This window comes from Phlebotomus papatasi, chromosome 2, assembly GCF_024763615.1.
Source record: "Phlebotomus papatasi isolate M1 chromosome 2, Ppap_2.1, whole genome shotgun sequence".
NCBI lineage: Eukaryota > Metazoa > Arthropoda > Insecta > Diptera > Psychodidae > Phlebotomus > Phlebotomus papatasi.
Genome location: NC_077223.1, coordinates 68,526,296 through 68,543,693, shown reverse-complemented (window position 1 = coordinate 68,543,693; position 17,398 = coordinate 68,526,296). Strand labels below are relative to the sequence as shown.

Genomic DNA, 17,398 nt, shown 5'->3' with positions numbered 1-17,398 from the left:
GATATAATTTAGCTCCACAGACAGATTGAAAAGCTAAATTAAATTATGATATAGGTCAGTTCCATCTAAACTTCCCTCTAGAGCAGGATAAGATTTTATCCATGTGTCATAAAATATTTATCCATAGGATATTTTAGTCTCCTGATGTTCTTTGAATGCTCTAAAGCTTTCGACCAATGAAAGAATATGGTGATACTAAAATAAACTATGATATTAAATATTTAAAAACATGTGTATAATATTTTAAGCATTTGCTATTAATTTCAGATTCTACAATAGGGCAAAAGATGGTAATATCAGTTAAACAGTATCAGTATCAGTATGAAATATTTCAGTCCCATCGCGTTCTCTTATTGGCCAGAATATAAAAGCATTCAAAGCTTCAGCCAATTAGAGGACACGTTGGCATTGAAATATTTTATAAGATCAAATATTTAATTACGTGTAAATAATGCTTTACCAGAATTTTCCATTACAAATTATTTTAAGTGAAATAACCAAAATTCGAAAAAATTAAGGGGATTATCTAAAAACCAAATAGTTCTTTCTCTCCAATTGGATATATTTATCTGAAATCTCTTATATAAATGATTTACCGTTTCTATGACAAAACTTTTCAATTTAGCAGAAAGAATCTCTCTTAAAAACTAAATCTCTTTGAAAAGAATTGTAAAAAGAAAACTCGTAATAGTTGTGTGTAGAGAACTACAAACCAAACCATTGTATAGATAGATCATATCCTAAATAATAAATAAAGAAAACATTGCATAGAATAAGAAATTATTCATTTCACGAATTTTTAATTACCTTTTCATATTAAATTAAATAAAAGAATATTTTTTTAAAAATAATTTTCCAAAGAAAAAAAAAGATTTTTTTCGTCGATCTCTTTTCATTTGAGCTTCTTTAGATATCAAATTTTTCAATTTACATTTCTTTCACTGGTAATATTCTCACAGTTCTCTATTAAATAATTTTTCACGAAAAAAAGAAATCATAAATTATAGATAACATTTAGAGAAAATACACCAAGAAACAAGAGTATAAATGTAAACATAAATAAAAAACAGCTCAGCTAATAATGTGATTATTAAACTATTATGGAAGAGGAATACGATATAGAATGTGCAACAGTTACATTGCAAATAATTTGCCAAAGAAAAAAAATGAAATTAAAGAAAAAAATTGATGAAAAAGAAAAAGTATAAAATGATGAAAAAAAAATGTTCGAACAATATGGGTATAATTAAGGGGAAATCGTAAATTGCATAGTAGATAAAGAATTACCAGAAATAAATGTGTAAAACATTTTTTTCACTTAAATTATCGTTGCTACAATAAACTTAAGGATTTCTAGATGAATAGAGACCCTGTTAATTTTGTTATCTCCCTTGTTATATTTTTAGCAAATTTTTCATAACCAACAATACTCAAAATTAAACCAAAAACAATGAAGAATTCACCTTAAAAAAAAACAAATACGCTAAGTGACGGCAAAACAGTACGAATTGCATGTTTCAAAAGCCACCCACAAGAAGGAAAGAAACTTTAGAAATATCACAATCCATGGAGAGAATACCTTATTATTAGATCGATATCTTAGTTTGTAAGTAGATAAAAGTATTCACGCAATGCAGCCAATTAAAACAAAATTAAACTAAAAATGTGTAAGAATGTAAAATTGAGGGATACAGAAAAAAACCATAAAGAACAGAATATTAAATAATTGGGAAAATCTTTGTAAATATTAGAGAAAAAAACACAAATTTTACACATTTACTATCAAAAGAAGAAAAAAAAACATAATAAATTAGTGTATAGGAAAAAGAATAAAAAAAAACGAATTCAAAATTAAGAGAGATTAAGATGGAACAAGTGTTAAGAGAATGAGTGAAAGAATAAGAGGATGGACTGAAAATAAAAGTAATTGTAGAAGTTGATCATTTTAATGAGATTATTGCAAAAACAAAGAGTCTATATTTAGATTTTGAAGAAGAAAAAACTCTTTATCACGTTTCAACACTATTTTTTAGTTAGGTCAAATAATGAGATGAAATTGTACAATTATACCTATATTGATTGGTTAGCCAGATGACAAATTATTTCGACAAATTCTTTGAATGAATGTAAAATTTAAATTTAGACGTCAGTTTAAAATAAATAAATAAATCGCGTTAAAAGACTTCTCTTAATAACTCGTCTAATGGGTTTAAATGTCTGTGGAATAGTCGTCTAGATCGTGTCTCTGCTAATGTGTCTCGGCTTGTTTGGGAGAAATGGAAAATTTTACAACGTGAAGGGGTTTCTCAATTTAGAACTTTCTGATTTTTTTCAAAATTTTTATGGTGAGTATTAAATGCTTTAACTGATATAAGTCAACAGAGGTATATGACTATTACCATAATCTATTTAATTGAGGACTGAAAAATTGAATTTAAAAATCGCATAAATTTAGGTCATCTATTTTACTATAATTAAATAATTACAAGTGCAGATTCATTTTTATTGTTACATAAACTATTTTTTTTGCATCTCGATCAGATGCAACGATAAAAAGTTTACAGTCAAGTGTGCTAATCCAAGCGCTTCGCTATCTGGATCGTTTATGATTAATCCACTAAAAAAATAATATTTTTATTCTTATTTCCGTAATATAGTCACTAGGGGAATGTAGGCATGGTTCGTATAGAGTGAACCTTCAAACGATGCGAATTTTCTCATTGTTTGCAAAGAGCTGACTTACCATTTCTCATCTCGTTTCATGAGCTTAATAATTATCTATCTTATGGCTAAGAAATGACCAACTAACTCTTTGCAAACAAGGAGAAAATTTGCGTTGTTTGAAGGTTCACTCTGTGCGAACCATGCCAACATTCCCCTACAGTAACATAATATAACTATTCAAGTTTGAGAAAAGCAAAAATAATATTTTTATCCATTAAATAAGTGAGTGTAATCGACTCATTTCAATCTTGTGCCAGCTGGGTTCTTCACTAAAAATTTTCTAGCAGTGATATTTTCGCTAATGAAAGCTGGTTGATTGAAAACATTTATTGTTTTTTCCTTGTGAAAAAAGTATTTTAAATCCAAAGGTTTAATTAAAAGTGAATTAGCGAGAAGGCGACCCAGTTAGTGCATGTTGACTTATTTCAATATTATCATTATTTTATAAATTTTCTTTAATATTCTTAATATTTTTTTATATTATGTTTCTGAATGAAACAGTGAATAATTCTATGGATTTAGAAGAAGTAAAATAGAATTTCATCAGTCCAAAAACAAACGTTTAAGTAGCACTCTTTGGAAAACGATCCAGTTATTCCACCTTACTATAATTGTAGTTTTATTGCGTCGTAAAATCAAAATCCACTCACTACATTTTCCTTAAAATTTTCTATGGATTTTGAATTTTCAAAAATTTTCAATTTTAAAGATATTTCATGTTTTATCTACATATAACAGTAAAACATATAATTGGGTAAAATTCTAAATTTCCTTAAATTTTAGTGTCATCCTTCTGAAATTCCTGGCATTATGTTCGACTGCAAACGTCAACTTTATTCGATTTTTTTTTTTCAAAACGTCACTTGTCAAGATTTCTCAAAAAACACAAAAATTCACCGAATGGGGGATCAGTGGTACAATTGGTAAGAGCGTTCGGCTCTTGAGCGGTATGACCCCCGACAAGACTGTCACAGTTGTCAGTTCGGGTCCCGCCTAGTGCAAATGATTAAAGCGTTTAACCCTTTAAGGACGATTGAGTCACCCGTGACCCAAAAATGAAATTTTTCCTACGGCTTTCTAAAACTGTATTTTGCTCTAAGAAGGCAGAAAAAATTATTTTTTCTGACCCACTTTTTGACCTTCTCGTCCTTAAAGGGTTAAATGGATAATTTTCACGAAATATTGTAAACTGAATAATAATAAATTTTTAAAACTGAACAATACACAAAATGGCAGAACTGGGTATTATGATGTACTGGGCAGAAATAGCCCAGTACATCATAATAAGTATAAATAATAAATTCACTGAAAATATAAGTTTTTTGTAATTAACTTAAAAAACTTAAAACCTTGATTTTCTTTGCAAATCATTCAGATAATTCTCAGCTCTACCCACCTGCTCACTGAAAATATTAGTCTTTATCTTAATTGAAATTAAATCAACCATGAGTTGTCGGGATTGTAACAAAAGTAGATTTTCAAAGGCATCTTTGAAAATCAAGTCTCAAAAAATAAATATTTAAAATATCCAACATAAAATTTTATATATTCAAATATAGTGAAAGTTTAAATGATCCATTATATTGAAAAAAAAATAGAAATTCTTTGGGCCTTCAAAATTTCATTTGAGCTCAAATAATAAATGTACATGTACAGGCTTTGAAATACAGTACAACTCCGATAGAGTCAACCCCTCAAAATTTTAAACACCGTGAAAAAGTATGTAAAATTATTCCAGGTTTAATGTTAAACTTTTAAACAACTTTTGTTAAGTAAGAATCAGAGACAACTTTTAATGAGTGAAATAGTAACCTACAACAATTATTAACTTAAAATATTGCAGGTATATAGGACTCAAATGTGTTGACTCTATTGGAAACGTAGTGTACTAATCCTTTACTGTAAAATGAAAATATTCGTATAAGATACAAATTTCAACCTTTCCATTTCACTTCACAACTTTTGAATTCAGTTCTAATATCTCACAGACGTATACTAATTTTGTTTATTTATTTATTTTTTGTGAAATCGACCTCAAATCTGATCAAGGCATTTTAAAAATTTTGATAATTTTCTAAATCTACACAAACCGTGTGGATTTGATCATTTCGAATCTGGCTGGAATAAATATTTCACAATTTCAAGAAGACAAATTACTTATTTTCTTGAAGTAGTTTCAAGAACCTTTCAGAAGTGCTTGGAATTGTCAAGATATTTACTATAACAATCTAAAAGGTTTTATAAAAAAATAATTTCAATGAGGAATACATCCTTAAATGAGTGTTCAAAAAATAAATTGATATGAAAAATATTGTATTCGATCTTATACAGTCTATACAGTAGACTTTCTCTCAATTGGGCATTTGGGGCAAAATGTCATCCGGTTTATCGATAGATTTAGGCGTCAAAGCCTCTGTAAATTCCACAAAAAGCGCTCAATTATAAAGAATCACGATAAAATAGGAAGAACTACAGCAATTTTGAGCAAATTAGCTTCATAATTAAATGTGAAAATTGTCAACAAAATTTTTCGCCCGATTGAGAAAGAGTCGATTGAGCGAGAGTCTACTGTAATTTTATCGATATTATAGGGGAGACTAGGGCAAAATTTGTTAAATTGGATGTTTAATTCCTTCACGACTTCTAAGAAAAATATTGCTAAAAATCATTTTCCTCTATCAAGAAAGAAAATGTGCTTTTCGAACTATTTTCTAAAAGTGAATTTTGTGGAGATTCTCAACGTTACTCGGGTGAATTTTGTCAGACTTGGGATAATTTGTGACGTTTTACTCTTGCAAGTGCAAAAAACGTCAAATTAAAATATTTTTATAGTAATTTATCGATCACACAAACTTAATGATTAATCAAAAAAACTTATTGATTCGTGTAAATTTGGTGATATTTGGACTTTCCAAGAAAGCATTCACAAGATTTTCCGTTTCCAGAATGAAATTCCCATGAAATCAAGCAAAAAAGTGGTTTTTAGTGTCATAAAAACATCTCTTAGAAAAGTTCCAAAAAAGTGATATTAAAACATTTTATTCCTTGTACAAATGGTTTAATCAAGTAGATTAGAGTTCCCTTTGAACAATGATGAGTAACTTTTAGTGTCCGGTACAAAATTTACGGTTAAAATGGGGTGTTCAATGATGACATGAATCGTGTGCGAAGATGGAAACCTGATTGAACTTTCGCACAAATCGAGATTAAATTTTCATTTTCCTCTGGAAGAAAATCTAAGGATTTCCTGGGATTTTGTGAGGTGGGATTATGATCCTTCTAAGTAAGAGATATTTTTGGCATAGTTGAAAAATCGATACGGTTTACATGGTAGTCAGAAAAAATCAATGAACTTAAACATCATTTTTGTGTGCGAAACATTAAAGCCTTCCCCTATATTCCAAAATGTGTATAACCGAAAAACCACACCCCGCGAATGTCTGCAAAAGAATCATATCATTATAAATAATAAGTGTTTACTAAATTTAATTTTACTCATTTTTGTGGCGAAATTTCAAAAAATTTAGCAGAGTAATTAAGATATTTGTCAAAAGTGACGTTTCGTTAAGTATGTAAAATCTTGAAATCTTGTTTCTTAGCTAACACATTTTAAGTTTCATAAATGCTTCGCGATACTACACTTTGATCTTAGCCGTTAGGGCCTAAATAGACTCAGGCTGATCCTCGAGAATATTTAGCCTGTAAAATTCGGCAATAACGGATTAGGTAAAGGAAATTTATGTAAAGGACTTCTAATCGATGTTCCTAAACCCTCAGTATATGACAGTTTGGGATAAATCTTTACTGTCAAATTTTACAGGCTAAATATTCTCGAGGATCAGCCTGAGTCTATCTGGGCCCTTAGGCCGAGCGAGATGCGATATAAATGCTTCGCGTCAGAATGTGAAATTTCGATCTTGGAAGTATTTGACATCTTGAAATTTTAATTTTGCTCTTGGTCTCAAAATTGAGGCTATTATTAGACAAAAGTTGAACGGAAACCTTCATGCAATTTTCATAAAAGAAGTAATTTCTCCCGGGAGTGGCTCCGATAACTGTTCCGAATTTTAAATTCTCTAAATTTTAATTGGATTTAATTGAAATTGACTTTTTAAATTATTATTTTTACAAGAAAATTTCAGAAAACATTGTTCAAAAATATCTCTATTTTATTATTCATAGAAAGTTGACAAAATGTTGTATAAAGTTACAGAGAATATCGCACAAATATTCAAATAAATATGCCCTATTTGAATGGATCAACATTGAGGTTATACTGTACAGTAAATTTTTAACACTGGAGATAAATATTCAAATAATGTAGAAAAATACCAAGGAAATATTAAAAAATAAATAAATAAAAGGTTAATTTTCAGCCTTTGGGATTATATTTGCTTGATTAAAAAATATTATCAAATATTTAAATTAGAAATTTGTTAATGCTGCTTAAGGGAGACTGGGGCAGTAGTAAACATGGGGTAGCCTAAAACACTGATATTATGTCTCCACTGCTCAAACTTATGTCGACTATTTCTTCAGTGGTCAAAGATCTTTATAGTATCTCTGAATTGATATACAGTAGAACCCCGCTGTAGGCCATCGCTCTGTAGTCCACAATTTATCGGCCGTTGATTTCAAAACACTGATTTTAAGTTAGGTTATGTTTTTTAATACGCGCGATATGCAAACTTGTCATAATTATTTTAATATTTTTGGAAAACTTTATTGAGTAATTGTGATAATTTTGATTCATAATGAAGAGAGCGAGGACAAGTACCAAAATCGCAAAGAAAGTGGAAGCCGTCAAGCAATTTCAATACTAAAAGTCGTTGATAATTTAAAAAAAAAAATGACATGGACTATAGTGCGACCCAAGTGTCAAATCTGGAACCAAATATGGCCTATAGCGAGGCTCTACTGTAGGTCTCGTTCTCTGAAGTCTAATATCTAATTTAAAAAAAAAACAGTATTTGCAATTACCTCATGTTTACTGCTGTCACAATTTCTTCTACCTACCTTGGTAACTGAAATGATTTATCAACTGTACTCACCTTTGCGCTCTACTCTTCCTTATCAGGATGGTTAGGTGAGAAAAACGACAGGAGGATTTTTGGGATCACGAATCGTTGAGAGCTGCCATATGGATGTCAGAGAATCGAATATCGGAGATCTGAGTGTGTAGAGGAACTATGTGCTAATTTTCGGACAGTTTGTAATATCTGATACCTATGATATGTTTCTCAAAAAACCCTTTTATTCATTTTCTGACACAAACAAGTGTATGGTCTCTATGACCGATATGCTGCGTAGAAAGCCTTTGAAGAGTTCTGGAAAGACAAGTAACTACAAGAAAGTTGGTGTACGATATAGCACACAAGAAATGTCAAAAGATTTTTATTCATTTGTAAAAAGAATTTAAATTTAGAAATTAACTTTGGGGAAAATAAAAAGGTACTCTACAAATTTCCAAACAAGATTTTTGAGTATAGGATATATCATGAAATTTTAATTTGATGAAACAGATCACTGACGTTTAACCCATTCCTTACCATGGTATTATACATCATACGCAAATTAAGTGCTTGTAGATGATTTATTCCTGCGCAATTTTTATCCGAATTGCTGTCGGGAATGGATTTTTAAAAACTTTACACTGGTAAAAATAAAAGGGTCTAATTGACCCTTTTCAAAAGGATGGATCGTATTTGACCCTTTGAAAGGTTCACTTTTGTATCTCTTGAAATTTAGTATGCACATTTATCACGAATAATCATGTTTTATTGTAAACTTATTACTGATATCATATTTCTCTCATCTGAGCGAACACCAAAAATCACTTTTTCAATGTTTTTTAATTCGTTTATTCCGGAATTAAATAGATGTCAAAACCGTGACCCTTTCGAAGGGTACCTGGTGAGCCTTTCAAAGAGTCAAATATGATCCATCCTTTGGAAAAGGGTCAATTTGACCCTTTTATTTTTACCAGTGTAGTTCTTCAATTACTTGGGAAAAATAGTCCGACAAAGATGAAAATACATTTTGTTATTGTTTTCTTGCTTCACGGATGGTCATGCAATAATAGGTTTTTTTTTCTTTTCAAAAAATTCATCTATTAATCAGTAAGAATATAATTGCAAAATATAAACATTTTAACTCATTTATTTCTAGTAAATTGACTGAATGGGTTAAGCAGCTTGTCCGAAATTTGGCACAGTTCCCCTAGCGTGCAGTAGTTCAATGTTGATGTGTTTGCACCATTTAGTTTGATATCAGAACAGTTTCAGCTGAAATTTTCGAGGGAAAATCATCAAAATAGAAGATAACCGTCCACAAAAGCTCAATGACCTTTCCGCATTACGCTTCATCTCTAACTGATAAGTATCACCAGCAAAAACTCAAAATGCAATCTTCATCGAGTATTTCTTCACTTTTTGTTTCATTACATTAATCAGTTAAAAATGCTTCAGTGCTTCGACTAAAAAGCCTGAAAAGTAATCCAATTTTTCGTTGATTTTCATGCTCCAACACTGATCATTAGTGAGCATTGTTGGTAATTCTTGCATTGTTATACTTTCCTTTTTTTATGCAATTGATTGGATTAAATTCGCAATGTTTTTTCTAATTAGCCTCCGCTCTATATTTATTACAAAGAACTTTATTTACGGAGCATTCACCCAATTTGATAAGATTTTATCAATATGGAGGAGGCTTAAAGTCAACTCGCCAATTTTTATTTTTAGTTCACGCGATTTTTTTTTTAATGAAAATTATTAGTCATAGTGTTTTGTAAAAGTCGTAAAAACATGAAAATGTTAATTTATAAACGGGTTTTGGGTATTTCCGAAAATTTAAGAGATCAATAAGTGACCTTGAAGGCAATGAAATTGCTGATGAGCATCGTGAGAACTTTCTTGGGAAGAAATTCTTATGTTGTGGCAAAAATCTCTGGCGGTGTAGCCTTGAAGACTGCCTTCCACATGTTCAATGTCCACACGAGTGATTATGTGCCAAATTCTTGTTTGCATAGAAAACCGTAGACACTTTTAACATGACCCCTACGTGTTATTCACCTTCTCTGAACAGTTTCACGGGCAATTCCGCGAATTTTATCAATCGCTAGAACTCTTCGCGCAGTCTCAGAGCCGCGTTTCGTGTTCTAAAACATCTTCTTCAACTGGGAAAAAAATTTATGTTATGAAGGTGCATGAATGAAAAAATCACTCATGCTTGAAATTGCGGGGAATGATTGATAGCTGATGAAGGGGCTTTATAAATAAAAAATCTCGCTTTTTTTTATTGTAAAATAAAAAATCACTGTATTTTTCGTTGTACGCTAGAGTCAAGAAAGAATGTGACTAAAACACACATACTAAGTATCATCTCATGGTTGAGTTTTGTCTTTTCTTCTCATGTAAATCTCCTCGATATCCTGAAGAGTTTTATTGCGTGTCTCCGGCAGGAAGAAGATTAGGAAGATACCACCGAAGAAGGCCACAGCACCGTAGATGGCGAAAGTGATGGGAGTAGTGAAGCTGCGGAACATATAGGGTCCCGTCTGGACCACCACAAAGAACGTGAGGAAGTTGAAAGCTGAAGAAACTCCAGATCCAATTCCCCGAACCGACAGTGGAAACATTTCTCCAGTCAAGCACCACGGGATGGGCATCAAGCCAATACTGACGAAGCAAATATAGCTAACCAGGCAAACCAGTGGTATCCAGGCGAGCGATGAAGAGTTTGGTGGTGCCAGCAGGAGAAATCCTGATAAACCAAAAATTGAAATTGCCGTTCCAAAGGCACTAAAAATGGACAGAGGCCTCTTCCCGGCAATTCTCAGGAGAATACACGCCAGTACTGACATAATTGTCCTGACAATATCCAATATGATCATAGCCAGATACTCATTTATTCCATCTCCCAGTGTATCCTTCATGATGGTCACAGAATAAAATGCAACAGTATTCACACCGGAGAACTGCAATGTGAAGAAGAATACCAATAAAATGGCCAGAGGTTTCCAAAATGTTGGTTGTCTTATCCTCTCCAACGTTTCTCTCCACGTTGTCTTCTGATTCTCTGCCATTTGGTACTTCTTTATCAGACTCTTAAGTTCAGCAATTGACTCCTCATCGTAACCTCTGAGCCAGAAAAAAGCATCTGTCGCCTTGGATACCTGACCCTTGGACAGCAACCACGATGGACTTTCAGGTACGAAGAAGACCACAATGTAGCACAGCAGCGGAAATATTCCACAAATAATTGCCGTAACCTTCCAATTCAAAAATGTCCCTATGATGTGAGCTATTAAGATTCCCACGGCTATGGCCAGGGAAATGGCAGCTAAGAGAATACCTCGATATTTGGGGCCACTCGTCTCCCCAATGAACACAGCTGCTACAGGGCCCAGTAATCCCACACACAGCCCCGTCAAAAATCTCCCCACCAGGATCCACACAATTGTACGTGCCATCCCGATCATCACCCAGCCCACCACAAAAGGCACGCATAGTATCAGGTGAGACATCCTTCGTCCAAACAGCTCAATCATATAGCCGGCCATTAGGCAGCCTGCAGCCATTGGTAGAGCTGCCATTGATGCTATCCATGTGGATTCATCGTGGGTAATAATGATTTCACTGTCATTAGCCTGCAACTGTGGCAAGAGCGTGGCGGAATACCCAGAGGTCATCCCGGCGGAAATTGTTGCAAAAATACATCCTGCAGCTGCCCATACCTTTACAGAAGACAAAATAATTCAGAAACTTTTAATTTCCGAAAGCTTAAGCCCCTTATACGGGCTTCAAACATAAGGCCAGCTTCAGACTGAAGGTTTAGCCCAGTTCCCGAAGGTATCAAAAATCTTAATAACAAGCAATTTTATTGATTTTTCAAAATCTAATCAATCATTTGCTCTTAATATTCAATCCTAAACAACAATTTCCTAAAAAATCATGCTTGATGAGGAATTAGATGAGTTAAGCCAGATATCTAAGCCTTAGGTCTGAAGCCCGTATAAGGCTTAGCCATAGGGCTTAACTTCTCTAAGTTCTTATCAGTTGAAAATTTTTAGAAAATGTTGATTTAGAAATGGACTATTAAGGGGAATTAATCTATTTAAATCAAAAGAACAAATAAAATTGACTGCTATTTAGGATTTTGAGACCTTCGGAAACGAGGCTAAATCTCTCGTTTGAAAACGGTCTTAGGCTTCGATCTGAGACAGGGAAGGGTCATACGAGCTACAGATCTAAGGCTTGAACCATATGGCATAACTCCTTAAATCCCCTATCAAGCAAGATTTTTTAGTAAACTTTTGTTTAGAATTACATATTAAAGACGAGTGATCCAATAGATTTTGAAAAATCAGTAAAATTAATTGTTAAATATTTAGATTTTTGAGACGTTCGGGAAATGGGCTAAACGTCCAATCTGAAGTCGGCATCATAGTGGTCCAAAGAGATATAAACTGATGCTCGAAAATAATTCTATAATTGTTGGATAATGAGCTGACGTGATGGATATTCTATGGGGACACTTCCGATAATCGCCAGTGGAAATTTATTTCATCTCAAGAAGAAAAACAAATTTTCTGTCTTGCCCAGAGCTTTCGATCTGGATGTGGACCTTCTTCAATGGTCGACTAGACTTAGTTCCTTTTTCGTTAAATTAAGTGAAACTTGAAGACTTTATAAATCTTTATAAAGGAATACGAAACCGATCTTACAAATCCATGCAGGCCGCAATCCCGAAAAGCCAAAATCCCGAATGGATCGAATTCCCGAAAGCTAAAATTCAGGTTGAAATCTCGAATAGGTTAAAATCCCGAACAGCCAAAATTCCGAAAGTCCAAGAGATTTTGACCGGGACCTTTTAGAAATATTACTTTTGGTATTAGTTTGAAAAATAAATATTAACAGAGTAATCCAAAAAATAATCCAAATAAACCAACGAAATGAATGCAAAATAGGGCCTGTATATGCAACTCGGTTAACAAAACTTCTATACTTTATTCTTACTACATTAAAAAAAAAATATTACAAACAATCTTAATAATCAACAAATCTGTGTACCGAATTATTAGACTAATCCTACAGAATAACCTAAGAGGTCCGGCACACCTTTTAGATCAGGAAAATTTCATGAAGTCGAAATTCGAATCAATTTCTTTCTCACATGTTTTGCATATAAGTATCTCATTCTTTCGAATACCAAAATTCGATTTAGCTAAATTGAATTTAGGGTGATGTTTAAAAGAAGAAGAAGAATGCGAGAGAATAAAATAGACATATACAAAGCATGTGAGAAAGAAAGGGATTCGATTTTCGACTTAATGAAATTTTCCTGATCTAAAAGGTATGCTGGAGCCATAACAAAGAGAATTTGCATTAAGAGATGAAGTAATTATAATAAATTTTGATTTATAATTTATATTTATATTAACTATATTTTTATAAATCTCAAATTGTTTGATGTGTTCTTTTATCACGATACAACCATTAAACTTTTTTTTCTAGACCTTTTTGATTCGGCAGAAAATTATTATGTCAATAAAGTCAGTAATGTACTGAATTTAAATGCATCTTAAATTAATAAACCATATCAAAAATATCATGTCGAATTTCCTAATTCTTAATTTGAGATTACTTACGTAATAAAACCTTTAGAAATTTCTTTTTAAAATATAATTTTTTAAAATGAAAACTTCAAGAAAATTCAAAAGCTTTTCTTTCAATCGTTTTCTTTATTCATCCAAAATATACTTTCTCAAATAGGTTTAAATAATATTTGCCAATTTATCTAGAAAACGATAGAATAAAATAAAAAGTAAAGCTCAGTTTATTTTTTTTTTAATCCGAGTATAATTTTATTAGCAGTGCTCAATTATCTTAAAAGGCCGAATAATTTTATTTATTTTTTAATTAAAATCATATTAGTTCTGCAGCAAACTTCAGAACAAATGTTTACAAGGAAAAATTCAGTACCTTCGGAATTCATAATTTAGACAACCCATTTTTATGTAAGAAGGAAATTATAAAGATTTTTTCAAAATTCCATTTACAATCCAAAGTTAACGTTTTTATAAGTTTCGTCTAATAATAGTAGGAGTTAAACAATATGGATAAATCTTGGAATCATAAATAAAGTTTGTTTTAATGAAAATTGAGCTCTAATTAAATAAAAAAATACGGGAACTTCATCTTATATAGTGATATATTTGATTTGAGCATAATCTTCGCTTTGGAAAGACCATGGAGAAATTTTCTCTCACAAATATAAAAACAAGTGTAGTATTAAAAGATATAAAATTTATTTCTATTTTTTGGAATTTAAGCCTCAAACTGATACTAAAACTAATGATCAAGAATAAATGAAAACCGGCTTGACCCTAAAAAAAATTATCTTTTCTCCGTTTCGAAAATTATTAATCTTAGAATTTATTTAAAACTTGAGTAATTGACACAAAAAAAGAGAAACTCCGGTTAAACCTTAGGAAAAGGCTTTGAAAGGTACCACTCCGATACTCGTCACAAATTCTAAAAAGGGCCATAGGGCCTCAATCCGAGATTTTAAAGTCATCCCCATATGTATAAAAAAGATTGTAATAATAAAATAGAACCATTTATTAATAATTATCACTGAAAAATTATCTATATTTCAAATTAAAAAAAATAACAATACTTAGATAGGACCATTCTCTAAAAAAACTAATGAGACCATTTTTTTGAATGTTGGTCTTGTAGGTAGGCATTATTTAAAAACAAAAAAAAACATGAAATAGTTCCATAAAGATATGGCCGATATGGAAATCAATTTGTTTATCGAGAGATTCAGTTCTGTCGAAAAAAAATCAGGATCAACGTTTAAAACATGTTTTCTCTCTTTCAAAAAATTTACAATCTCAAGCCACACAAGATTCAAAACTTTTACTTCCTGCTATTTATGATGCATTTAGAGAAAAAAGCCTCGTAATTATTTTGAAGCCAAGGAGACAGCAAAGGTCATTCAAAAAATTGGTTGAAAACAAACATAATCTTCCATTATGCTAAAAATTTTCTGTTTTTTTTTCTTCTTCTTCACCATATATTGGACACAAACATTGAATATTAAGTTAGTGCAAAAATTTTCCAATACAAATCACTGTGAATTTAAAAGTCCCAAAAATATTTTATGCGACTCGTGCGACATACAGTGTGGGAATTCTAATTTTAACTTTTAGAACATTCTTCTGGTCACGATGAATTTATAGGAATTTTACCAGTGCTATTTTTTTTCCTAAATAACAGTGGATTTGGGGTGGGGAATAAAACTCATTTCTATACATTTGAAAGTAGACTTGTTGGTTGAGCAAAAGGCAAAAATAGGTTCTTAATGAAAATCTGTTCCATAAGAAATTAAAGAAAACCGGTATTAAAGACATTGATGTGATGTCTCGTGATCAGCCACATTTACCTTTTTATTGCTCGAACTCCACAGAGAAAGCAATGTACAAAATCGATCGATTTTTCGATACTTTAAAATTTTGGTAGTTCTGGAAAATTTTAGGAATCTGACTACAATGTAATTAAATCATTTAAATAGTGTAAACACATTTTGCGCTTATGTACTTATCTACTTATTTACTTGGTAAAAGTTTTCTCACATTCTCTGATTATGAGAGTAATTTTAAAAAATGTTTAAAGATTTACACAGAATCACACTACATGTCTAGAAAATAACAATATGATGGAGATTTTAGGGACTATAACTTTATCATCTTTTTTTATATTAATTTAAGTTCATTCTGAGGAGTGTTTCTTTAATGTATTTATTTCTGTTTCTTTTTTCTTTTTTTTTTGAGTACAAATAATCGTTGGAACTTTCAAGATTTTATCTTAATTATATTTTTCTGCAAAAGAGCAAAATTATGTCCCTATAAACCCAAATATTGTACTCATATTCCAAATTAAAAGTAACTGTGAAAAAAGTCGCATGAGCTGATTCGAAATCTTACAATTCACAACAAATCAATAAACATTCCTGTATCGATCTCTAGTACATTATACGAAAATGTGTATGAATTATTGTAAATTCAAGATCTTATTTTCTGTTTCATAAAAATAGCTGAATAAATCACTGTTGTACCTCTTTGCATCTAATTAATAGCTCAACAAAAAAATCAAATTTTCAGAAATATTTCTCATAAAACAATTGCCTCGTCGGAAAATTTAGTACATCGCAAAAATCGTGTTGAATCCCTTGTAAATTATATTAACCGGGATATGGTTCATCTTTTAAAAAATTTCATTTAATCTTTGCAACAGTCTTAAGTGTTTTACTAAAGATTTAGAATACATAAATTAACTGTTTAACATATTTTTCTTAAATTTCAGGTCATGCAAACATAAATCCCATAAATCTTTCAGAGATAACATTTTTAACAAAAAAGGCGCCAAATTCCATGTACTATCTAACATATTTCGGAAGATTTCTGATTTTATCCAAAACCAAAGATCATTTCGATGATAATTTAAAAAAAAAACAATTGATGTGTTAAGCAGTCTTCAGATAAGAGGTTTATCATAGTTTCTGAAGGCCTCAACAAACTCCAAAAATCAAAATTGATATCCAAAAATTTTCCAAAAAATCTTGATTGAAGTGGTAAAGTTAAGAGGATCATTTTGATCCATTTATTGATCCTTTTGCAAGGGCTGCATCAATTAAACAAATGAACATTTATCGTGATAGAACATGTATCATCGTAAACTCATTACTCACAATATATTTCTCTCACCTAAGCGAACAGTAAAGACGACACGTTAAGGTTTCAATTTTTTTATTATTTTGTTAAAAGATCAATACTTTTCAAATGATCCCCGGTGATCCATTTATTTTTACCGGTAAAAAATTTAGAAAAGTTGAGCCATATGAATGGTTAAGCCTTAGGTTTTCGAACCTAAGCAACCAGACGATTACCTTGAGGTCTTAAGTAGACCTCTTCCCTTATATTCTTAAAACTGTTTCATATTCGTTGTTAAAGATCTTTCATTTTAAAAAGTCAAAATTCTTTATGTGTTTAAACTGACACATTTTAAAAAATTACTAAAACCAAACTTAATGATAATTAACTATTTTTTAAGTTGTTTTTAAACATAAATCTAATAAGGAAGCGAAAATCCTTAATACTAAGATTTTTTGTCTAATTTCGTAATATACGAAACGACTTAAGCTAAGTGTGGCCGTACATATTCGGTTCAGCCCAGTACAGTAAAAACTGATCATCACGACGTAAATTTTAGTTATTCTAACGTAATAACTTTGTCATTATATGAGGTCTTTGAAACGAAAAGTATGAAGAATCGTCAAAAAGAAATTCGACGATTTCAGATATCTAACCGAAGATCTCTTTGATGGCAATCGAATTTAAAGGGTTATATAGGTGACGAAGACTAAATGACAGCATTTTTTGATTTTTTTTAGCATAATAATAAAAAAATAAAATTTTTAAAATTTAATTTAAAAATTTTAAAAATGCAGCCATTGGGACTTGATTTTTTAAGACCTTTAAAAAAAACTTTGCGGTACAATTACTCGGGGTAGATTCATCAGAAATCAAAAAACAAATATTTCCTGTTATACGATGAATTAATGTCATAGTAAGACAAAGGATTTCTTTTATCCTTAACCAGAAGTTACT

The 17,398-nt window shown here is 31.1% G+C and overlaps 1 protein-coding gene across 2 annotated transcripts in view; it reads right to left on the bottom strand.

Moving 5' to 3' along the window:
* Positions 1-8,880: 8,880 nt before the first annotated feature.
* LOC129803999 (CDAN1-interacting nuclease 1) overlaps positions 8,881-17,398 on the bottom strand; it is a 70,385-nt gene continuing 61,867 nt past the window's right edge. For both annotated transcript variants that reach the window (XM_055850934.1, XM_055850933.1), the window contains exon 3: positions 8,881-11,458. In XM_055850934.1, the coding sequence (XP_055706909.1) occupies positions 10,106-11,458 (1,353 nt within the window). In that variant the 3' untranslated portion in view covers positions 8,881-10,105. The remainder of the gene's footprint in view (positions 11,459-17,398) is intronic.